Below are 25,063 nucleotides of genomic sequence, written 5' to 3'. Positions count from 1 at the left end.
GGCCCTCAGTGGAAAAAAGTTTGGACACCCCTGACTTACATCATCATTTAGCAGATGCTTTAGTCCAAAGCAACGTACAATAATTCATACACCGATGGACGCAGCCATCAGGAGCAATTAGGGCCTTAGTGTCTTGCTCAAGGCCACTGCAGCATGCTATCAGGAGGAGCCTGGGATGGAACCAGCAACATTTGGATTACTTGTGTGTGTATGTACGTACAGCGTTCTTGAGCGGCAGGTACAAGCTGACGGGTCCTGCCAGCATCACAGCCTTATGGACTTCCTTCTCCAAACTCAGAGGAATGTTCTTCACAAACACCAGGCAGGCCTCCAGCATCGCCTTGTCATAGGTCTGGAGACAGGAAGTGGGACGTTCAATTTAGAAAGTAGACAGGAAGTGGACATTCCAAACCATAAAGCAGACTGGACCGACATGGCCATTCAAATCAACAGTAAGGCAAGAAGAGAGCATTCAAACCAGTATACACACAGGAAGTGGTCATTCAAGCTAAGAAAATCACAGGAAGTGGTCATTCAAACTAGGAAGCGGACAGGAAACAGTTATTCAAACCAACAAACATGACCCACCGCGTACTTTAGGTTCGCATTTCGAAATGTGCCATTTTTGTTCCCATGATATGAAAGTGTAGAATTAGAGCTTCAAAACAAAGCAAATCAAATCAATCAATTCACTTGCAAATCAAGCAAATATATATATATATATATTTGGAAGTTCTAATATATTTGAGATTAAGGTTTTGGAAACAGAAGTCCTGAGAAATCAGGCTTTAAAGTTTTTAGACACATTTCCAGACTTTTGCACAAAATACACATTTAAAAACACAATTATAGTTTTAAATGGTTACATCAGGATAGTGCTGTACTCCTTCATGAGGTCATGTTGAATGAGGTTTTCTGAAATATTTGAATCATTCATTTATAAAGACATTGAAAAATGCATAATTCAAGTTAATCCTTTAATTGTAAGGTTGTTTCCCCCCCCCCCATTCTCATTATAATATAACAAGCCCTCTATTATTCTCTAACTTCTTAACATTCCTATTTCCGGCCTTTGTTGTTATATAACTGATGGTTTTAAGAAAGTGCTTGTTTCAGATCGTGCACATGAAAACCTATCACCAAGGGACAAGAATTCCCAGAATGCAAATAGCGGGGTCCTCCCAGCCATTTGCATTCTGGGAGTTCGCTGACTCCGCAATGATTGAGAGTCTCCGCCGCCCTCTTCAACTTCTTCTTACTCTGTTAATCCAGAACAACACTGAGACGACGTTTTCACACAAAAGTTACATTTCTTGCTTCTGTTGTTTATCTGTTGTAATTTCTTTAAAATATTGTTCACGGAAGTGACGTCAGATCATCTTCTACGCGTCCTTTGAGGCGGCGACAGCGCAACAAATTTTTTTTTAATCACACAAAGAAGACGCGGTGTAGTCATTCATAATTAGACACTCTTCATAACCTAATTTCATGAAAACAGTTTGACGTTCCGACACCACTGGCACCAAGGAAGATGATCTCGATCCGCATGTTTGCACCAAATGAACCGTAAGATCACCGTTTGTTCAACAACTTGGTGAGTAACTCAACTCATGCTGATGAAGCACGCAGCCTCAACCTTTTAATATTTATCTCATATTTAGGAATCAAACTCTGTTCTTTAAAACACATTGAGAGATAGAAAACAACTTAAGGAACATAGATCTGTGATAATCTCATTTTGGACAAAAAATGGAATGGATGTTTTTCATGCACAGCCAACAGTACAGCACTGCCAAATGCACCAGGTTAGGACGTGGTGGGTCACCAATAGGAAGTGGAGAATCAAACCAGGAAGTGGTCATTCAAGACCAGGAAGTAAACAGGAAGACAAGAGTGTGTGTGTGTGTGTCTTACGATGTTGCCCCAGGTCAGCAGAGTTTTAAAGAGCTTCGCCTGAAAAAAAGAACAGCAACAGTCTTTTTAAGCAACATTTTCAAAATGGCTGTTCACAATACACCTAAATCTATGTAGCCAATAGCTTTATCTCGTTTTACGCACCGGGGTGTGTATATCCGCTTTGGGGATGTGGAATTGTAGCATTGCTCCTTTAAATTCTGTACCCGGTCCCTTGAACACTGACAGCACTTTCTTCACGTTGTTTTTGTAAATCAGCCCGAAAAAGGCCTGGACACCAAGCAGGAGAAAGGACCATTGTTATGAAAACTACAGAAATTAAAATTTAACAAATAAAATACATTTTTCCTAAAGCGTAGGACGAACTGCTGGAAATCCAACATCCAACCCCTGAAATCCAACTTCTCCACCTGGGACCCAGATTGAGCGATACTGGATACAGGGCTCTACATTAAGGCATAAACAAAAATAATAATATTGTCTGTCTTCACGCTGTGCTGGGCGATAAAACGATAACTTTAATTATTGCAATATTTTTTTCCTCTGCGTCAAAATAAAAATAGGCTCCAGAATTGTCTTCCGCAGATCTCTTCATTCATAGAAGCGCTCACATTCGGCTTTTTTTTTAATTTAATTTTTTGGGTTTTTTTTAATAGTATTGCACATTTTACACTTTCCATAAAGTGTAAAATAAGGTCTCATCATTATGTACAATCCAAATTCGGCATCTTTCCATCAGCTGAGTTAAGGAAAATCAACCTCCCCAGTCTCCCCAAATGTATTAATTCCATTTACACTTGTCTTTTCCTGTTTTATTTAATTATTTATAATTACTCTTGTTTTTTTACACTTAACCTGTTTACCCTAACCAACATATATTATGACAGCAACATAAAATAAACAAATTACAAATATACAAATTATATTTGTATGACAATCATGGATGGTGAGTGAAGGGTTCCCCTGGTGGTCATTAGGCATCACTACGCACCGTATGGTGCTCAGGTAGGACGTACAGGTGGTCCAGCTGCTGCTTGAAGCCCATGTCGGACAACTTGTACTCCAGCTCAAACACCGTGAAGCCGCTGCTGGGGAGCTCCGTCACCATCACGTAGGTTGGGGGGGGGGCCTTGTTGTACATGGGGGGCGGGGGACACGGGGAGAGAGGACATAGAGAATGAAATCTATTCATAAACTTTCTCTTAACCAGGTCCCAAAAATGCCATTCCACGTGATAACCACCAGCTGGCTGTACGTTATCCCACTTATTACATTATTACGGCTACTCACTGATTAAATGAACACATTGAGATGGAATATTAACTTGAAATTACTTTAAAACTACTCTGTCTTTGTGCGAGTGGCGATAGTGGCGCCGCCCCTAGCGGTCGCCTGCGCTCCGGTTACTTTCTCACTCTTTAGTATTTTTTTCCTTTTTTTATCACAATGTTTAATTCACATGCCACTTTAAATGCACATATCTGTATATACATAGGCATATTCCTTCTAGCTATTCCATTTTATTTCAATTTATTTTTATTGTATTTTATTCTATATATTTTTATCTTATTCTATAAGTATTCCACTTACTGTATTACGTTTTAGGAGTCAGTTAGTCGGTCTATTAGAAAGGAATTTTCTACTTTTTATTTTATTTTATTTTTTATTTTTTTCCTAGGACATATTGTGTGCTATCACCGGGTGCGTTGCATTACATTTCACTGCATATATGTATGGAAGTATGTATATGTATGTGACAAATAAAAATCTTGAATCTTGAATCTTGAATCTTGAAAGGTTCCACTCTTTTCGAGATTGGCTTCTTGACGAGTCGGCAAAACGAGTGGTTGCGTTTGGTTCAGTCGGTGTCACCTCAGTGAGCGAGGCTTCCTGAACCACGAACCTGAGTCAGAAGAGTCGGCTCTGAGATGGGAAAGTCATTCTCACAGGAATCATTTAATTCTGTCAAAATTTTTTATTTTTTCCCAAGTCTTGTGTCAATACTGCCACAGATAAGAATAATGGTCCACAGCAGTGAAGCGAACCATCCACTACAAAAAAAACAAAACAACAAACCTATTTACTCTTCCATTGTAGTTTCTATGTAGCAGATGGCGCCACCCGGTAGCGTTAGCATGTAGGTGGAGTGATATGAGGGATGTGAAACCAGCCGGAGAAGTGGTTGTCCGTCGTTATTTAAAGATCGGCCGTTATTCAAAAATAACCGACCGATGATTGGATACTATCGACCAATTAGAATCAAATTTACCACAGAGACTTGTAATAAACAACAATAATGAAATAAAATTTATCGTTTATGATCTTCAATGGGAGGCAATCATTTGTCGAATCAATAGAGCATTGAAGGAAGATTCTCGCTTAACGTGACGATGCAAAAAAATGCATTCATGACAAATCACTAGTTCCCCTGGAGAGCCCCCTAGGGCTCATAGATGGCAGCAGCGTATTAAGATAAAAAATACTAGACTATAATAAATACTACAATATTTCCAAAGTGAGCGTAGGAAGCGTCACAACTATTTTAATGTCCTCCTCCTACGTGGGAGTGTCTCTACACCAAGTCAAACCTTTGGGGGAATATGAATATGACGTTTATAATGAGCAGACTTACATGTTTTTCTATCCAGGTCAACACGTCCTGGCATTCTGTTGGAAGGAGGGAGGGAGGGAGGGAGAGAGATTTTGAGTTTCTATCCGTGATCAGAGAAATCAAATATTCTTATAATTTGGTCTCAGAGGGTATATCTGCTGTACGTCGATGACAAAAACCCCAATTTCAATGAAGTTGAGGAAAACTAACATAAAAACAGAGTACAATGATTTGCAAATCCTTTTCAACCTGTATTCAATTGAATACACTACAAATACAAGATGTTTGTGCATTTTACTGCTGCCTCACAGCAAGAAGGTCCGAGGTTTGATTCCTGCCTGGGGCGCAGTTGGCACCGCGCTCCGCTGGGTTTTCTCCCAAATAGGAGCCTTTCTGTGTGGAGTTTACATGTTCTCCCCGTGCTCACATGGGGTTTCCTCCACCTACCGTCAGTAAGGACCCCTCCCCGCAAAAACATGCACCCATCATCGTCTGACCAGCGATGGACATTTGGTACCAGGTCCCCGGGTGTCGATGTATGCTGCCCACTGCTCCTGGCTGCCCCCCCCCCGGAGGAAGGACAAGCCAGGATGGGTTAAATGCAGAGGCCACATTTCACTGGCCACCATCCAAAGCGTGTGTGTGTGTGTGTGTGTGTGTGTGTGTGTGTGTGTGTGTGTGTGTGTGTGTGTGTTGTAGTGTGGTGTGTTGCATGATAATTAAAGATTCTTCTCTCTTCTCTTTAATGTTCAAACTGATAAACCACATTGTTTTTTTGCAAAAATTCACTCATTTTGAATTTGATGCCTTCGACACATTCCAAGAAAGCTGGGACAGGGGCAACAAAATACTGGGAAAGTTGAGGAATGCTTAAAAAACACCTGGGACAGTTTGGGACATTCCGCAGGTGAACAGGTTAATTGGAAACAGATGAGTGTCATGACTGGGTATAAAAGGAGCGTCCCCAAAAGGCTCAGTCGTTCACAAGCAAGTATGGGGCGAGGTTCACCACTTTGTGAGCAAATAGTCCAACAGTTTAAGAATGTTTCTCATTGTACAATTGCAAGGCATTTAGGGAATTCATCTTCTACAGTTCGTAATATCATCAACAGATTGAGAGAATCTGGAAAAATCTCTGCACGTAAGCGGCAAGGCCGAAAACCAACATTGAATGCCCGTGAACTTCGATTTCTCAGGCGGCACTGCATAAAAAACCAACATCATTCTGTGAAGGATATTAGCACGTGGGTTCAGGAACACTTCGGAAAACCATTGTCAGCTCACACAGTTTGTCGCTACATCTACGAGTGCAAATTAATACTCTACCATGCAAAGCAAAAGCCATATACCACCCAGAAACGCCGCCGGCTTCTCTGGGCCCGAGCTCATCTGAGATGGACTGACGCAAAGTGTGCTGTGGTCTGACGAGTCCACATTTCAAATAGTTTTTGGAAATAATAGACGTGGTAGCGCAAAGTTCAAAAGCCAGCATCTGTGATGGTATGGGGGTGTGTTCGTGCCCATGGCATGGGTAACTTGCACATCTGTGAAGGCAGCATTAACGTTTTTTGGAGGAACACATGCTGCCATCCAAGCAACGTCTTTTTCAGGGACGTCCCTGCTTATTTCAGCAAGACAACTCCAAGCTACATTCTGCATGTGTTACAACAGCGTGGCTTCGTAGTAAAAGAGTGCGGGTACTAGACTGGCCTGCCTGCAGTCCAGACCTGTCTCCCATTGAAAATGTGTGGCACTGAGACGCCAGACTGTTGAGCAACTGAAGTCGTACATCAAGCAAGAATGGGAAAGATTCCACCTACAAAGCTTCAACATCTAGTGTCCTCAGTTCCCAAATGCTTATTGAGTATTGTTAAAAGGAAAGGTGATGTAACACAGTGGTAAACATGCCCCTGTCCCAGCTTTTTTTTTTTTTTGGCATAGTTTCAGCTTGCATTTCATACATGCGTGTTTTGACCAAGAATTGTGTGGTTCGGACACAAAATGCGTGCCGGTTGGCAGGTCTGCAATCGCCACAATTTTACTGCAAAATCACTCCACTATCCAATAGCATCAGAAGTTTTGAGAAAATATTCTGCAAGATCAAGCATTTTTAGTGACAAGGTCCTCATAGCGTAGAGCAGGGGTGTCAAAACTATGGCCTGCGGGCCAACTGTGGCCCAGGGTCCATTTTTAATTGGCCCGTAGAAAATTCTAAAAATATAATGGAATATGGCCCACACATGAAACTTGAGCTTGACTGTACTATACTTCTTAGATTTAACACAAGCTTGAGCTAATGTCTTGAACAAGGCAGCTTCCGCACAAAGCGAGAGTTAGCATGTCCAGAAACAGTCGGGCTGCAAATCTAAGACTTGTCAGCCAAGTTAAAACATCAAGTGTCAGATAAAGCTTGTGCTTTTGATTTTTACTCGATTGCGTGTGATGAGAGCACAAATGCCACAGACACCACATAGCTGTGAATTATTTTGCGGGGAGTTGACGATAACTTTTGCATTACTGAGAAGCTGCTTGATCTTAGGAGTCTAAAAGGCACAACAACGGGTAAGGACATATTTGAAGCTGTGTCGGATGCAATTTACAAGCTGGGCCTTAAATGGGACAAGCGGTGTGGAGGACGGATGGGGCTCCAGCAACAACAGGCATGGCAGGAATGGCCTCTATGGTGTGGGCCAAGGTGCAAGAGAGTGGAGGTGAGGCTGTTAAAATGCACTGTATCATCCACCAAGAATCCCTCTGTGCCAAGACAGTCCAGCTTGGCAATGTGATGAACACTGTTGTGAAGACTGTCAAACATAATTCGAGCACCAGGGCTCGACTGCAGAGATTGTCAAGCTTTCCTATCTTATGTCGATGCTGAATGTGGGTACCTACTCTCCCATACACTGCAGCGGTTTTATTCCCTGAGATCAGAAAATATGTGTCGGTGATCACATCTCTCATGACAGAATTCAGTCAGCGCTTTCAAGATTTCTTTTATCATGAGAAAAAAATCAAGCTGTTCTCGACTCCCTTCCTGATGGATGCAGAAGAAGTGGAAGAGAGTCTGCAATTAAAACTTATCGAAATGCAGTGTGATAATTCTATGAAGAATTAACATCAGCTTCTCTTCCAATCCGACTTCTAGCGGAGCTTAGAAAAGACGAAGTTTCCTCTGATGGGACGTCACCCAAAAAGAATGATGAGTCTGTTCGGCTCAACATACAACATAAGCAGATTGGGAACCAAAATGGCCGAAAGCCATCTCTGTGATGTCCTTCGAATCTCAACCACCAAACTTAATCCTGACCTGCCAGCCATCCTTCAGTCCAGAGCGCAGCACCACTGCTCTCACTGAGTGCAACGCTGTTCCCATTATAGGTAACTTATTTGTATGATAAGCTTGAAATATACCCATCCCCCTTTCCTCTTACTTTCCACCTTTATACAGGGCTGTGAAGGGGGATCACCATCCTGACTAAGAAGCAATCTCAGGCTGCTGTTTTGAGAATGTGCTGCCAACCCTTTTTGTAGCAAAATAAATGAGAACTAATTTAAGGAAAGCTGGGATGGAGGCTGTTTTTATTCTTGAAGCATATTCAATTATCAAGCATAATTTACCTACATTTGATGGATTTTGCTAACTTTAATACACTCGAGGTGAGGCGATAGACCTCACCTCTAGTGAGTGGCCCAGCCTTTTGTTTATTTTTCTGTAAAAGGTTGGACACACCTTGCCGGAGAAAGAGGCGCAAAAAGAGACAATTAAAAAAAAAAAAAAATCGAAGGGGAAAATAATGAAATTAGAAATGATAAAAAACTGAGAAAAGAGTCAAAAAAATCAGGAAGAGGAAAATTTAGGAAAGAGAGAAAAAGTTAAATGTGGGGGGAAATGAGAAAAAAAGAGCAAAAAAAAACAAACAAAATGAAAAACACTTTGGGGGGGGGAAAAAGTGAAAAAAGTGAAAAAAGACGGGACACGGGTGAACATGAATGCACTCACGGATTCCCTTGAGGACGAGCTGCAGGGGCTTCACCAGGTTCTCAGCGGGGATGAGCGGGAGGGAGCACGGCTTGGCTCTGCCCTCTGCTGCCACCGAACCCTGTGGTGGAGAACTGGGATGGAGGGAAGGAAAGAGAGGGAGGGAGGGAAATTTACATTTAACCCGAGTGTGAGGAGCAACCACTATGCGGTCTACACAGCGCAACTCTCCAAATGCGAATGAGCATCCAGAAACAGAAACCGGACTTAGTATAACATCGGTTCATGTTGTCACAAAGTGCCCTGTTCCACAAACTAATCAAGCTATGCCAACGATACTCCACGGTAAATCCGGTAATTTTACTCTGGTTTTTCACTAATTCCGGCTACAAATGTAGATTGATGTTGATACAATATGGGTCCCAACAACACCCTCAACCACGTCCGTGGATACAACGATTGTCGTGTTCCAGACACTTTTAGCCTGAAAAACGCAGAGAACAATAATAATAATAATAATAATAATAAAAAGTTTTACGAGTCCTGGCCAAATGCAGAATTACTACTGACACAAGCTAAGATTTTAGCTGGAACGCATCATCGGCTCCTACAGTCTGTATGTTACCACTGGCTCGAATTCCACAAAATAAGGAGGGACACAACACGGCCTCTAACACTGAATCCTGTTATGAAAAAAAAAAGGGCAAAAGAGATAAAGTATCAAAGGAAAAAGCTCGGTGTGGTGTGAAGTCGTCTCCACCGAGCGCAGATACTGCCCAATGTAACCACTACAGAGTGATGGAGTCGACACCATGCGCCTCACCCATGCGGATGACCCCCCCAAGAGCCACAAACTGCACATATATATCCAATTGGATGATGATGTCACAAAGTGCCCCGCCCCATAACTCGTCCTGCGTTCAGCAACTACTGGCTGGACCCCTAAATATTATTAGAACAGGGTTTGAGGACTTCATTATTAATAGTAAATATTATTAATAATACATATTATCTGTAATGCTCCCTCGGGAGCAGGGTTAGGGTTAAATGTAATTATTATCCAAAGTTAAAAAACAAGGTTGTGAAGCAGCTTTTACCTGACAGGGGGATTCTCCTGCTTCTCATCGACAGCCACCTGCAGGAAGACAGACAGGTTAGGTTCCAACAGGGGGAGGGGGGGGGGAGAGAGAGAGAGAGAGAGAGAGAGAGAGAGAGAGAGAGAGAGAGAGAGAGAGAGAGAGAGAGAGAGAGAGAGAGAGAGAGAGAGAGAGAGAGAGAGAGAGAGAGAGAGAGAGAGAGAGAGAGAGAGAGAGAGAGAGAGAGAGAGAGAGAGAGAGAGAGAGAGAGAGAGAGAGAGAGAGAGAGAGAGAGAGAGAGAGAGAGAGAGAGAGAGAGAGAGAGAGGTACCGTTCTCTGGGTGACTGTTATGGTCGTTCCTTGGATCTTGAACCCTGTGAATCCAACCAGAGCCTGAGCAGCTTCTGACCTGAAGAAGTACACACACGCCTACACACACACACACACACACACACACACACACACACACACACACACACACACACACACACACACACACACACACACACACACACACACACACACACACACACACACACACACACACACTTTTTCAAGAACATTAAAAAAGTTCAATGCTCCTTTATTGTTGAAAACAAATCGAGCAGAGGTTAATTTATTCAAATAACATTTTGGAAGAAGAATCCAACAGGGGTCATTTAATTCAAATTGAATATTGAAAAATGAAATCCTAAAAATACATTTTTACACACACACACACACACGCACGCACGCACCTGGTTTTTGGATTTGTCCAGTTTCAGATCCTGTGGTTTGCCCAACTTTCCCACGGCAAAAAGCACATCGGCGTAGGTGGCCGTTTGTGGAATCCCATCGAGAAACACTGGGTCATGGGCCGGGAAGAAGGCCAGCTTGGTCTAGAGGGAGGGAGGTCGAGACGGAGAGAGAGGTTATCCACAGCCTTCATAAGGGGAAATAACAGCTATCAGTTAACAATAACAAACTGCACAATTTGAGTAGGAATCACCAAGTGATTCGAGGAAGCCTGACATGGTTTCATTTTAATCAAGAGACGTCTGCGAAGGATTATTCAGACCTGCGAAAGTGATACATCTATGAGCCACCAGGGGCCCTGGGAGACATCACGGACGTGACAATTAACTGCACGCAACGTCCGTGCAATTGAAAATATATATATACGTGTTCATGTCACCTCCGGAGCGCCATCGTAAACAATAATTATTTGGTGGATGAGAAAGAAATGGCTTCTGTTGGATGCGTCCAGTAGGGGTGTAAAAAAAATTAACGGTTTAACCGTTAAGAATTTCAATCAGATGAAGAGATTTTTTTTTAAGTAATAATAATAATAATAATAATAATTATAATAATAATCATAATAATTAATAATAATAGAAAAAAGTTTGTAGCATGGTAAAAAAAAACAAACCTATACAATGTACTTCTTCAATACAACCCACGGGGGCGACACATGCAACTCGGGCAGTGAGGATAGTTGCAGTTGAGCTCATTGCTGTAATCACTTCAAATAATAAAATAAATCTATTTTTTTTGTATTTCATTTGGTTTGCTGGTGAAAGTGAGATGGGAGGAGGGGACAGTCCACTAAACATGTGGCATTTTTTTGTTTCTTTTTGTTTTATTCATTATTTCTGGGCTGTACTCAACTCAGAATTTGATCAGTCGAATTGGATTTGCGTGTGCTTCGTCCCTCCAAATAAAACAACTAAAAACACACTGTGTTCTTGTGTAAAAATATATTTATGATTCCCCTTATTTATAATTTGTTAAGTTTAATAAACAAAAGGGGCACAATTCCCTAATATTTTTAATCTTGTCTGATAATGGTTAATGATCGGTTAAAGAGGGTTGGCTAACGGTCAGAAAAAAAAATTCTAAATTAACATCCCCAGACCTGGCGCTGGGACTGTCCAGACCTCCCGAGACTGTCCAGACATGCACATGATTGCGTAATCCCGGCGTGACTGGATGATTAAAATCTAGTTCAAACAACTTATGCCGCTTTCCTATTAGCGCGGGTACGGCTAGAACTCAAGCCATGCGCACCTGAGTTCAGAGCCTGGGCGGGCCGCCGAGCAGGTAAACACTTGCTTCAGTTTGTGTTTGCCTTTGTAAAAAGAGGAGCTGTAGAACTGTGGAAAACGGCGGTGGCCCAGGCAAAAAGCAGCTAAATTCAAACAGTTAAGCAAGCTCTTTTGACGTATTGAGGCCGAAGCAAACCCTACGTGCCAACCCCTACGTATCCACCCACATACCTTAGGCTTTTCTTGTGCCGCTGGTTTAGCCGCTACAGTATTCATCCATGAAGAAGATGCCTTCCTTGTCGCTTCAGCTGAAGAGGAGCTTGAAGACGAAGGCTCTTCATTTGCTGCATGAGCTGAGAAAAAGGAGCTTGAAGAGGAAGGCTCTTTCTTTCCTGTTTGAGCATAGGAAGAGGAGCTTGAGGACAAAGGTGTTTTCTTCGCTGAGGAAGAGGAGCTTGAAGGTGAAGGCTCTTTCTTTGCCGCTTGAACCAACGTGAAACTTGAAGACAAAAGTGTTTTCTTCGCTGAAGAGCTTGAAGACAAAGCCTCTTTCTCTGTTACTTTAACCGTTCTTTTCACTCCTTTCACTGAGGAAGAGGAGGAGGTGGAGGCTGATGAAGACTTCAGCTTGGTCAGCTCGGCCAACAGTGCCGGTGCCAGGGACTGGACGACATCCTCCAGACTGGTGCTTTCTGATATGCACTGGACTCCTGGAGGAGGAAGAGGAAGAAAACGGCAGGAGTCAGTGAGAATTTATATTATATTATTATTATTATAGGTCCAGCCCGCAAGGCCTGCATTATTTGCTTAACAAATATTCATATTTCACGGTCAGCCCTAGACCAATGATTTCTTAATAATGACCGTTGCCACGGGCAACCATGGGCAACCACGTCATGCCCAGCCATAAATTATCAATCTGCCTATGCTAATTCTATGCTAATGCTAACACCTGCTAGCGGTGACATCTTGTGACGCTACATAGAACCTATAATAACTTCTTGGGAAGAATGCAGGTTAAAATACAGCCAGTCGGTCACTATTGCAAAATGGCTGTACAGTAGTGGCCATCCGAAGAGGGCTGTACCAGCCGGCTGTCAGCCAAATTGCAACCAGCTTCCAGCCAGTTTCCAGCCAACTACCAGCCACCCAACCAGCTGGAATTTCCCCCTCCTCTTAAGTGTCCTGACAGGGCGTGTTTAATTCCAACTGTAAACACACCCATTCATTCAATTGCAGTGTGTCACAATGAGATGGACACAATCACATTTCAGCAAGAGATTTCAGTGGACCTGTGATATTGTCCTTTGAACCCTTACCGGAGGTCAACTTTCCAAGTTCAATTGTATTTATGTCAGATGAATGACAACAGGTGCTAATGCTTAAAATGTAAATTAAATTAAAGCTAAATTAAAGTTCAATAGCTTTGTCAAGAGAGCACTCAAACGAGGTATAGATAATTATAGTTTCAAGTGTCACAAATAGTGTCAAATACTTGATACAATGCAAGCATCGTTACCAGTAATGCAATGTCTCAGACCCAACTCAACTTTACATAATAAGCAAAATAAGTGCATAGTGATTAAAATAAAACCATATTTAAAAACAGAATTCAAAGCGTATTTAAAAAGTATTTAAAAACAAAATTAAAATCTAAAATGGAATGAAGCAGTGTAGTATAAGTAATATAAAAGTATTTACCTTAAAGAAAGATTAAATAAATGCAGACAATAATGACTGAGTCAACTTGATAGTGGACATCTTAAATAGTCATGAACCACAACAATGCAGTGTTACACTGAATGGCAAGATAGACACAGTGTTGCAAGACAAACCCTGCAATGTACTACGAGGAGGTAAGACCAAACAGGTATGCAATGCAATACTTGATACATTATTGTGACGAGTTGTAGATGATGTTAACAGCAGTTTTCCTTATTTTTAAAGTGGCCAAGTGTGTGGATTTATAAGTTCTAGTCTTTGGCCTTTTGATTTCAAAATGACAGCTTTTAAACTATCACATTTTTATTTTACTTAAAATAATTGTGAAATATCACAACAACATTCTTCATTTCAGCCTCTCTCTGAGAAACGGTTTGCGTTTGCATATGTATGGGTTAGGTGTGTTGGCTTCCAGACCTGTTGGGTGACACAATAATCGGCCATTACGTGCAAACAAGGAGAAAGCCCAAGGCTTTATCTGCGGTCTGCTTTGGTAGTAATTAAAAAAAGCTGTACTGCGGCCATTAGAGACAAGCACTGTACCCTTGTGTTAAAGTCTGAGACTGGGAGGCTCAGATACATATGAATATAAATAAAAACACAGTAGGAAGCAAGAGGTAAACAGCAAAAACATGTATTAAACAATAAAGGGTGATGCAGATAAACAGATAAAAATGATCTTATACAATCAATAGTCATAATGCCCAGTTGATCAATGACACTTATGTGTGTACACGTGCATTAGTTGTCGTTCTGAAAATCAACAGGGATCAATAGATACTAGTAATATACTTAAAGGCGCCCTGGGAGCGGTTCAAATAAGTATTTTGATAGAGTAGTAGCATAAGTATTAATAATTTATGGAGGTGCGCACACTGTAGGTTTTTTCCCTTTTCGCAGTCTCTTATTTTGGTATACTATGGACACACACACACACACACACACACACACACACACACACACACACACACACACACACACACACACACACACACACACACACACACACACACACACACACACACACACACACACACACACACAGCAAAGCCTCCCCGAACTCCTCCCACACCACAAACACACACTGAAGTAACGCTGATGACATCATCCAATGGGGTTTCAGTATGAGTTCTGGTTGTATTTATATATTGGTATATACAAATTCGAGGCGGGATATAATCAATCCAATTGCTTAATCTTCACTCATATTAGATCTACAAAGTATAATTTAAAAGTTTGTTGCGACTTTCGTTAAGCACGGGCTTGCTCGGGGATTTCTTGTTTCATTCAATAAATATCGTAAAATGAAATAAATACATCGACAATAAAAGTGCTATTTATATATTTTTTAAATTTGTAATGTTTTTTTTATTGCCGCTGAGTTTTCGTGGGCTGGTCCCCACCCTGAGTGATGCGACTCAACCGGGCAGACTCAGTCCGAGGGACCATGGTCTAAGGTCGGGACCCATCACCGGCACTTCCCTCACTGAAGGTTCGAACCTCTTATGCCGGTTAGTCCCTGACCTGGAGTAGGAGCTGAAAAAGTTGCTCAAAACGGAGTTCTAAGGACAACGATTGTTCCTACAGTAGTTCCTGCAATGCAGAAACAATAAAAGGGACGGTTCCTCCAAAAAGTCCTTAGAACTATGAAAACGTTCCCGCGGTGCGAAAACGCACAATATGGTGAGTTTTGCGTGACATTAAGTATATTGATTATATTTGTTGCGATATTTCACAATTATTTTACGTAAATTCCTACACCTCTGTTTTCATTCGTTTCATTCAATTTAATACATCTACAAAAAAACAAAAACACTAAATCATTTATTTTTGCTAAACTACTGGTTCTTTGAAATCAGAGATGTGTATATTGATTCTATTAGATATATGGGATATGTACAGAACATATGTCCCATTCCAAAACATGTTTATTTTTCATGCAACAAACGCAAGATTATCGCGTATATGCGAGTCGCTTTACATTTTGAACCACTGCGTCCCCATGGACAGATAAAGCATTGCAACTGCTTTTCCACAAATGCAGCCTGGGAGCGTTCCCCGGCGCAAAACTATGTCATCGAGGGGGACATAATTACAGGCAAGAACTGAGCAGGGACCTGGCAAAGACCCTGCACGGGTTAGCCACTCCCCAATCACAGATCTGCTTGGCTGCTGTCATGTTCCAGCTGCCCTCTCGAAGTGGCTCCTACTGTACAACGGGTTTCATACCCAGGTACAAGGAGTATCATACATTCTGTGCTAGCACCATATTAATGCCCATGGTTTTGAAATTAAGTGTTCAACAAGTACCAATGGGAGTGGTGTTCAGGTGTCCACATACTTTTGGCCATGTGTATGTAATGGACAGATGCATAATGTGAAACTCTCTCCATCTCCACACTCTCTCTCTCACCTGATCTTTCTATCAGTTTCCTGGCAATCATCGCAACGCTTTTGTCCTGGGTCTGCCATCTTTCCCGACTTCCAGATCGAGTCCGCCTGTGGTCGGAGGAGTGTTGGTTCCCTGGTGCAATACATCTATTCCGTGGTGTCCGGAAGTTCAACATTTTAAGCTCTGGTTAGATTGGCACTCGACAAAGTAACATATGATTAGGGGGTGAAATTACAATTTAAATGCAAGCTAAAAAAAAAAAATCAAGCAAGGATAACTGACAAGTAGGGATGTAATGGTATGAAATTTCACAGTACGGTAGCTACCAGAATACCGCGGTATAACGGAATTTGTGTTTCCCCCTTCGTTTTCTGTATATTGAATTAATATACACTAAAGAAATATTTTACATAAAAAAATAAAAACACATGGTAAAGCCTCTGCAGCGCAAGACAGGAAGGAGCTTACCTGGGCTCTCAAATTTACAGTAAAGGAAAAACAAGCTACATATCTATCAAAATCTTGACTTATTAGCAAAATTGAAGATGTAAATTTAATTTCATCTAACCTTATGTTGCTGCCAGTTTGTTTACACTTGCTTCCATGGGAGCGCAAGTAAAGTAAAGTACCATGTCTTAAAATATTGGAGTACAGCGGTTCTGCCACAGTAAACAAAGATGGCGGAAAGCGGCACTTGGGGAAATTACTCATTGGATTAGGCTGCCTGCTACTGTGCGGTGGCAACATAAGGTGAGGGTGAATTAAAGTTGACATCTTCAATTTTGCAAAATAAATTTATACCATGGGCACATTATTACAGGCAAAAGCTTATGGTTCAGAACCGCAGTATACCTTAAAACGGTATACCATTAAATCCCGACTAAAAAGTGCACAATGTGGGACCTTTAAGGGGATTTTGTCAAGTGAGGTGGATTTTGGTGAGTTAAGTTTCACAGTGTCAGGACTTTGGGGAGTGATGTAACTGACCTGAATAAAGTCAAGCGGCTAAATGAAGGAGGTGTTGGTGTTTATACTATTAGGGGAATGTAACTACATTAGGAGGGTTATTGGCTGGGTGTATGTCACAACCAAACCATTGAGTAAATGTTTCTGAGTCTTTCCAACATACCTGGGATTTTGTCGGGTACTTCGTGGGGGCCGAGACCTACGTGGGGACTGGGACCTCAATCTCCGCGGGGAATGAGCCCTCCGTGGGGACCGGGACCTTGATCGCGGCGTGAAACGGGCCCTCTGTGGGGACCGTGACCTTGATCTCTGCGAGGAACGGGCCCCCGATCTCCACGGAGAATGGGCCCTCCGTGGGGACCGGGACCTCAATCTCTGCGGGGAACAAGCCCTCCGTGGGGACCACGACTTCAACCTCCTTGGGGACTGGGACCTCCTCCGAGATGGCAAAGATTCTTTGCCGCGGTAGTGGCGGCTTGGCGAACGGGACCGTGACAGCGACCAAGAGTGGGAGGAGGAGGAGCTTCCACGGCGGGTCGACACTGCCTGATGCTTTATACTCTGGGAAGAAGAGGAGGGTGACGGCTGGACATCTCTGCCTGAGGGGCTGAAGTGTGAATTAGAAGAGGGGAAAACAGGAGAACGACAAACAAATTAGAGTATTGTTAGTGTCAGATTAGGCGAAAGTACTTAAAAGTGATCTTGTTACAATAGTACATAGATAGTCAGCTAGAAGTGTCAACCTTTGCAGGCAAAATGGACAAAGCCTCAAGAAAGGATTCAGAATAAGCATCCCTCTTTGAATGTCTGGGTGTGTAGTTGGTTCGAGATGGGTAATAACCGACATATAAATTGAAAATAATTCAATATAAAACCAATATCCAAAGGTCACCCAGCCTTATGTCCTGATTTGCTAATCCACACTGAATACCTGGGAGCACAGAAAACAATATAATGCATGTATACATGTTTAGTCTTTCATAATTAAGGTCCTGCAATTAGACATGTACAGATTTTCTCTTTTGAGCGCTAAGAAGATCTTCTGGGAAAGGATATTAGTTTTACTTGGAGTCTCAGTGGACATTTGTAGAAGAGTTACCAGGCTTTGAGAAATTGAGGCTGGCATGTTAGCTAGTAGGCAAATGGAGCAAGAAATGGACTTTAAACAACTGTGCTGCTCTAAAAGAATGAAGTTGGGAAAGGAAGGCGTGTGTGTGCGTGGTTACTAATCAGTAATCTACTCACTGTTCCTGGAGGAGTTTGCAGTTTGCCAGATGTTCGCTGGAGTTCTGGTGCACAAGCCAGTCCTACGAGTCAGAGCAGGCACAAAGAAGGAATTTAGGTCCATCTCCATGGTAACCAGTGACCCCCTACCACTGCTAACATTGTTTGATTCAATACAAACACCAATGTCCTGACTCTTTCTACCAGTCTTCCAAGTCTTTTTTTAACCATCACACTTTCCCAGAATTCCAAGGGTCCAAACAAGGGTATTTTCAAATTGGAAGGCCCTTTTGGATTCCTTCTCCCAGATCTTCCAGAAGACTTGTTAAATGTCCACGTCCAAAGTAGGTAAAGAAAAAGTAAAAATGTATCCATCCAACTTTTGCGAAATAAGTCCCTCCATTTTGCGGGGGAAAAAAAACTCTGCATGTGGCACCAAAACGGCAGATAGTTGTATTCAAGGTAACTCCAAAATACAAGATGTTGAGTCTAGAAGGACATTCTGTACAAAAATACATTACAATGTATGGATTTTATGGGTGAAGTTTACATTGAGGTGCCAAATCCCAGATTCAGAGAGTAAAAGTCCTGCCATGCTTTAGCTCCACCCATGCACAGAGTCAGGCGGTTTTACTTAGTTATGCCAACTGGCCAAGACACATAGACTCAGAATACTGGGAAGGACTTTTACTTTGTGAACCTGGAGGTCCCCTGAACCTCTGGTCCTCTGGTCCTCCATTAGCACAGAGCATCTGGAGTGAAGTAGCCCAAGTCAGAAAATCCTGTCCTGACGGGAGACACAATTCGGTGTCGCAGTGATTCCATGTTGTTCATGGGCAACTAGTCCATCCGAGGAAACAGTCTTCACGAGTAATGTCCTGTGTAAGTGTGTGTTGTGGAGGATTCTCTCCTCGAGTTGGTGTCCCTGCCAGGACAGTGGGTGAAGACCTGGGGTTTTTGTGGAGGGAGGAAATCAAGGCCGTCTCTAAAAACTTAAGACATAAATAGTTATCAAGCATATAGAATACATATTAATAAATACATGTATGTGATGATGGAAAAGTACACGGAAGGCCAGAGGGAGTTGCACTGCGTCTTTGTAGATTTAGAGAAAGCGTATGATAGGGTGCTGAGAGAGGAAGTGTGGTAATGCCTAAGAGTACGTAAGAAGAAGAAGAAGAAGTACGCAAGAGTGGTACAGGATATGTTTGAGGGCAGTCAGACAGTAGTCAGGTGTGCAGCAGGCGTGATGAAGGCATTCAAAGTGCAGGTGGGATTGCATCAAGGATCAGCTCTGAGCCCTTTCTTGTTTGCAGTGGTGATGGACAGGTTAACAGATGGAATCAGGCAGTGGTCTCTGTGGACTATGATGTTCGCGGATGACATTGTGATCTGTAGTGAGAGTTGGGAGCAGGTTGAGGAGAGCCTGGAGAAGTGGAGGCATGCATTAGAGAGAAGAGGAATGAAAGTCAGCAGGAGTAAGACACAGTACATGTGCCTGAATGGAAGGAGGGCAGCGAAAAGCTGAGAATGCAAGGAGTGAAGGTGGAGAAGGCCGATGAGTTCAAGTACTTGAGGTCGACCATCCAAAGCAGCGAGAGTGCGGGAGAGAGGTGAAGAAGAGAGTACAGGCAGTGGTGGAGTGGGTGGAGAAGAGTGTCCGGAGTGATGTGTGACAGAAGAGTTCCAGCAAGAGTGAAGGGGAAGGTGTACAGGACGGTAGTGAGAGCAGCCATGTTGTAGGGTTTAGAGGCGGTGGCACTGACTAAAAGGCAAGTGGCAGAGTTGAGGATGTGGAGGTTTTCATTGGGAGTGACAAGGATGGACAGGATTAAGAATGAGGACGTTAGAGGGACAGCTCAGGTTGGACAGTCTGGTAGAAAAGTGAGAGAGGCCAGATTGAGATGGTTTGGACACGTGTGGAGGAGAGATGAGAGTTACATTGGGAGGAGGCCGAGGCTGGAGCTGCCAGGCAAGAGGAAAGAGGAAGCCAAAGAGAAGCTTTATGGAGGTGCTAAGGGAGGGTATGCAGGCAGGTGGTGTAAGGAAGGAAGATGCGCAGAACAGAAGGTGTTGGATGCAGATGATCCGCTGTGGCAGCCACTAACGGGGGCAGCCCAAAGAGGAAGCAGCCCACTAGGGGAGGGGAAAAATAAAAAAATTAAAATTAAAATTTATCGATAATACATAGTATTGTGATATGTTGGGTGGCGATATTCTATTGATACACAGACGCCATCGTATCGATATTTTATTATAAGAATTGCAATTACGAATGACAGTGCTGCAATAATAAGATAAATTCAATTCAATCAACTAACTCGCTTGTTCTTGGATACGGTTTGTATTCGCAATGAAAACATTGCAGAGCTGGAATCGGGACAAGGAAGTCCCAATAAAATCTCATGAGGACAACAAATGACACGCGTCAGCAACGAAAGTTGTCTACGTCATGCGTCTACAAGAGTTATCAGTGAACCAACAGTGTTTGGCTTGGTACCTGGCCAGACTTGGAGATAAATCAGCACGGGGACATGGGCCTGGCACCCTTAGGTGGCCGTTGTTCATGGGTTGCGTTGCGGTGGAAAAACACCACAATATCACACCAACTGCAGCCAAATTCAGAGTTGGTGTGTGAACTTAGAGCTATGAAGTTTTACAGATATGATCACACATTTTGTGTTTAGTTGCATACGGTGGAAAACTCCAAATACCGAAAGTAAATGTCCTGCCATGTTTTAGCTCCACCCAGTCGTATTGTACCAATTGAAAAATCCAGGTGGTTACTCCCAATACTGGGAAGGACTTTTCCTTTCTGAAGCTCCATCTGAGTCTATGTATGTATGCATCATCTTTGAAATAGGATGGCACACATTTCTGCACAATTACTAAACACACGCAGCAGCATAGAGCCTTGGTCAGTAAATACCCACAATATAATAATTAATTCAATAATTACACGTTGCAACTTTCCCATACATCAGCACAGATTGAAAGGAAGAACCCATCACTTATTTACCCATCCCACCATACCAGCCCAGATATTACATTTACTTTTTTACTTTTTTTCCCCCGCCTCTGCCATAAAACAGGGAAACTAAGTAGATTTGCTGGGGGGGGGGGGGGGGGGTGACCTTCTACTAACCTTCATGTGAGCGCATTCTTTGACACACAGACAACAGGTATGTGGAAAGGCCCTGGGCGTGGTGGCTTCATAGTCACTGATCATGGCCAGTGACAGCTGCTTGGTGACCGTTACTGGCTTGGGGAGGGTCACTGATGCAGGGTCCGGCTGGTTGGGAAGCACTTGCCCGCCGTGGACCTGCTGCACAGGATCACCATCACCAACAGGGTGTATCAGGTGGATGTCCATCAGTTTCGACAGCACAGGAACCACTGGATTTCTGGGTTCAAATGATGGAGGCCCAGTACGAAATGTTGGAGGCGGGAAAGTTAGCAACGGCCCCTGCTGCTGCTGCTGTTGAAGCTGCGATTGCTGCTGCACCAAACCATGAGCCAGAGCTTTCTCCTGATTTGTAGCTCTAGCATCAGGGTTCGACCCACGGGGTTTCACACCAAAGAGGTGGACGCAAAGCGGGTGGTTTGTTTTTTCATTCGGTATGGGTTCGGATGTATTGACTTGAACTGACGCGGTGGACAACTGTGCTGTCTTGGGTTCAGTCATTGGAGTTCCGATGAGGTTCTGGATCATCTTGGCGGTCTGGTCTGGTCTCTGGTATTGTTTGGTAAGCTCCTGACCTTGGGTAGGCCGAGCCGATTTTAACGAGCTGTAGGAAGCACTGTGAGCAATCGCGGAACTCGTCTGGATGTGAGACTTGACCTCATCCTCGTACTTGCCCAACTTTGCATTACCTGGCTGCACTTGTTGGCTGCGGCCAGCACTGGTGGAAAAATTGTCCTTGAGTACAATCCCACTCCAACCACCACCAGCGACAGCACTGCTGCTGCTTCCTCTGCCAAACTCCTCCCCGATTCCCCCAGTGTATTTGCTAGCGTGTCCATAGTCAATCACCTGACTCTGTTGGCGGATGGGGGGAGGTGTTTCCTCTTTTCGTCTCACCTCCACCCCAGAACTGCCAGGGTATTCCGCTCCACTCTTGCGGCCTTCAGTATGAGCCTGAGGGGCAACGCCTGGCTGAGCCGCAGCCATCTTCGCCTTCCGGGTGCGGATATCACGTAGCAGAAAGGGCAAGTTGGCTGGGGATATCGCGTCTTCAGAGTAGGTGCACAGGTGCTCCAAGTCTTCCTCTTTGAGGCCGAAGCGCTCGAGGATTTCTATCGCAGATTCAGAAGTGTATTTTGGCTGACTGGGTTCTGCAGCAGTCGAGAAGGAGGCTGATGAGGAAGGCTGGCCGAACGGTTCATACGGCCCTGCTGCACTGGAGGGCTCACCTCTACCATCATCCGCATATCTAGAGGCCGGGTACTGCTGCAGGGACTGGGAGGAGTTGGATAGGGGAACGTTTGGAACTGAGGAAGAGGACGACAAAGATGGCGAATAGAAATGAGAGGAAACAGCAGTCTGTCTCTGGTAACTTGACAGCCAGTCTGAGGAGCTGCTGCTGGAGCTCTGCATCAGGTTTGAATGTCCAGAAAACTGTCCGTGGGAAGCAGAGGACGACGACAGGGAGGAACCAGTCATCCCCAACTCCCTAGACGGCACTTCATCGGAGGATGTATTTCTTCGATAGGTGTTCTGGTCTGTGGCCTGCATCGAAAGGAGCCTCACCTCCTCTCTAGCTCTGCTGATTTGGGCGTCGAGGTCACGCTCCATATCAGATGGGAGCGTAGATCTAGGCATATAGCTCATCGACATGGGCAACTGTGAGAGCATCTGACCAGGGTTTGTAGCTAAGCCAGAGGAGTCACCAGTTGCAAGGTTAGCCCCAGGTCCCAGGCGAGAAGGAACCCCCCTCGGGTCAGTCGCTGCCTGGGAGCCTGAGGCATAGGGGTTATACAGCGGGTTGGACATGGTGTTTGCAACCTTCAGGAGATAAAGGAGATTGATGGCTGCAGCAGTCGGTGAGGGAGGTGCTGTGGGTATGTATGGAGAAGGGGTGTTGGAGATGGAAGTTGATGCAATGGCTCGGTTCCTAACAGCAATAGCGTTGCTTATTTGGGTCAGTGCTAACTGAGTTTTTATCTGAGCCAACTGAAGGGAAGCAGCCTGCTGGCCAATCAGGAGAGAGCTCCCTGGGAGCCCTCCAATCAGGGGGCTTGAAATGGGCCCAGGGGCTGGAGTACAGGCACTATGGTCCAATATCAAAGCAAGGCTGTAAAAGTTAAGACACAAAAAGAACAAGTTATTGAAAAAAAATGCAATGGGTTGTCATTTCAGGATTCAATTCTCATCATCATCATCAGAAGGCTGTTGATCGATCAGACTATTCTGGTCCCTCCTGTACAACTCAAAACAACGGGATCCTGGTAAAGTATGTTCCAGGGCTCTGCTGCAGGAATAAAGAAAGACAGGCCAGATAACAACATAACAAGAAGCAATAAGCAGACTGTCTATTGAAGCTCTTTCACAAAATGTGGATGGATTCGCAACAACACAACAGACAGATACAAGCAAGAACATTAAGACTAGCATTTTATTTAGTGCTCAGGTTGGCAACATTATTCCAAATATTTGGAATAAAAAATGTGACGGGGCTCCGGACAAACTTTTTCCACTAGTAGCACTGGTGCTCCCGACTGAAAATGTTAGGAGTACCACTGAAATCGACATGCAATACAATCATTTTTTCCACATAACTTATTAAGTCTGCTTTATAGTCACCTCAGCCATAGTGTCCTTGAGTGCGCGTGTCATAAATGATGTCATTGCGGCGCCAGTGAGAGCTCAGAACAGGGCTTTTTCGCAAGGGCGCGCACCTCCCAACTTTTGGAAGTCCGTGCCGTGTGGCGTGCGCTTCAGGTAATTCTAAATGAATGCGTCCGAAGGAGGGTTGTGTGAAGAGGTCCACAGGTACAATCTGTACAATCCATCCATGCTTAACCACAAAATAACCAGAGGGTGTTGAATTAATGGAAGGAGATAGCACTGTCTCTGTCCAAAGATTTGGACTATTTTAATACCTCGGGAGTTCTTTGAAAGGTTTACACCGTTTACACAATTTGCACAAACTCACGATTAAACCCTGCACTGAACACAATAAATATACAAACATTTTGCACTCAACATCTTAATTTTACTGCGCTATTCTAGTTATTCAGATCATTCCCTCGGGACTTTGCTGTAATGTTACAGGAGTTCTTTCAGTTCCCCCTGGTGGTTGGTGCACAGCGCCCCGCCTTCATGGAGAATATTGCCACGGCAATGCGCAAATTATCTTGTGCCCTCTGGTAGTATCGCGGCATGAGCTGCATATGTTTGCAGTGACTATGACAGAGCCACTAGTGATAAATGCTTTGGTAATAAATAGACAAGTTACAGAAATAACAATGTGCTGTTTTATTTTAAAGGGAAAAGTCACAATTTTGAAGTAGTGCTTTAACAGACAAAAACATGAAATTAAATGGTGGGTTTTTTTTTTTTTTTTTTTTTACATAGACACCAAATAATACATGTAAACATCAGGCATGTGGTCAGTACATTACTGTCATTAACAACCATGATGAGAGCCTCCGCTCTCCTTCTTTCACACACACACTTTTTTTTTTAATCCACCAGCTGAGCAGGTGCAGGCAGGTGGGCCGCATCCCGAGGGGGTCGCGGAGAGGGAGTGATCAGGGCGCATTTTGCGCACTTGTCTCCCTCTCCAACGGTGCGTCTGCTAGTGATGGGGCGCTTATGGGAGAAATTTACTATAAGATTCAATGGTAAAATATATCAGTATTATCTTGCGGACGCTATATGAATCAAATAAGTGTGGGGAAATATTGAGTAAAGAAGATATAACTCTCCTCCAGTGCTGGTACAATATCCCACCAATAGATAAGGGGTGAATGTGAGTGGCTCTGTGGAATGTGTAGAGTTAACATGTTCCACACGTGGAGACATGAGCTCAGGTCTAGGAGGTGGACAGGGCTACTATGGGTAGATTTCCATATGAGGAGTGAAACTATCCTATGGAATGTTGATGTATGGATGATAGATGGGTAGAACGGACCTTTTAAGCAAGCCAGAG

The 25,063-nt window shown here is 43.5% G+C and overlaps 1 protein-coding gene and 1 long non-coding RNA gene across 2 annotated transcripts in view; both read right to left on the bottom strand.

Moving 5' to 3' along the window:
• The window catches only part of LOC307247595 (uncharacterized protein), a 49,947-nt gene extending 33,045 nt beyond the window's left edge, over window positions 1–16,902 (bottom strand). The window contains exons 1-12 of the mRNA XM_080023773.1: window positions 16,849–16,902; window positions 15,741–15,865; window positions 11,837–12,315; window positions 10,319–10,459; window positions 9,912–10,010; window positions 9,602–9,639; window positions 8,526–8,638; window positions 4,547–4,581; window positions 2,906–3,043; window positions 2,059–2,184; window positions 1,915–1,953; window positions 221–352 (exon numbers count right to left, since the gene is read on the bottom strand). Of these exons, the coding sequence (XP_079879899.1) occupies window positions 221–352; window positions 1,915–1,953; window positions 2,059–2,184; window positions 2,906–3,043; window positions 4,547–4,581; window positions 8,526–8,638; window positions 9,602–9,639; window positions 9,912–10,010; window positions 10,319–10,459; window positions 11,837–12,315; window positions 15,741–15,771 (1,371 nt within the window). The 5' untranslated portion in view covers window positions 15,772–15,865; window positions 16,849–16,902. The remainder of the gene's footprint in view (window positions 1–220; window positions 353–1,914; window positions 1,954–2,058; window positions 2,185–2,905; window positions 3,044–4,546; window positions 4,582–8,525; window positions 8,639–9,601; window positions 9,640–9,911; window positions 10,011–10,318; window positions 10,460–11,836; window positions 12,316–15,740; window positions 15,866–16,848) is intronic.
• A 250-nt stretch (window positions 16,903–17,152) lies between these two features.
• LOC307246853 lies at window positions 17,153–21,170 on the bottom strand. The gene is made up of 3 exons (XR_013844718.1): window positions 21,055–21,170; window positions 17,931–17,992; window positions 17,153–17,292 (listed from the first exon to the last, which is right to left on the bottom strand). It is a non-coding gene; the product is annotated as an uncharacterized lncRNA (long non-coding RNA).
• Window positions 21,171–25,063: the final 3,893 nt, after the last annotated feature.

This window comes from Zeus faber (assembly GCF_960531495.2).
Source record: "Zeus faber genome assembly, chromosome: 22".
Taxonomy (NCBI): Eukaryota; Metazoa; Chordata; class Actinopteri; order Zeiformes; family Zeidae; genus Zeus; species Zeus faber.
This window is presented reverse-complemented; position numbering and strand designations above follow the sequence as displayed.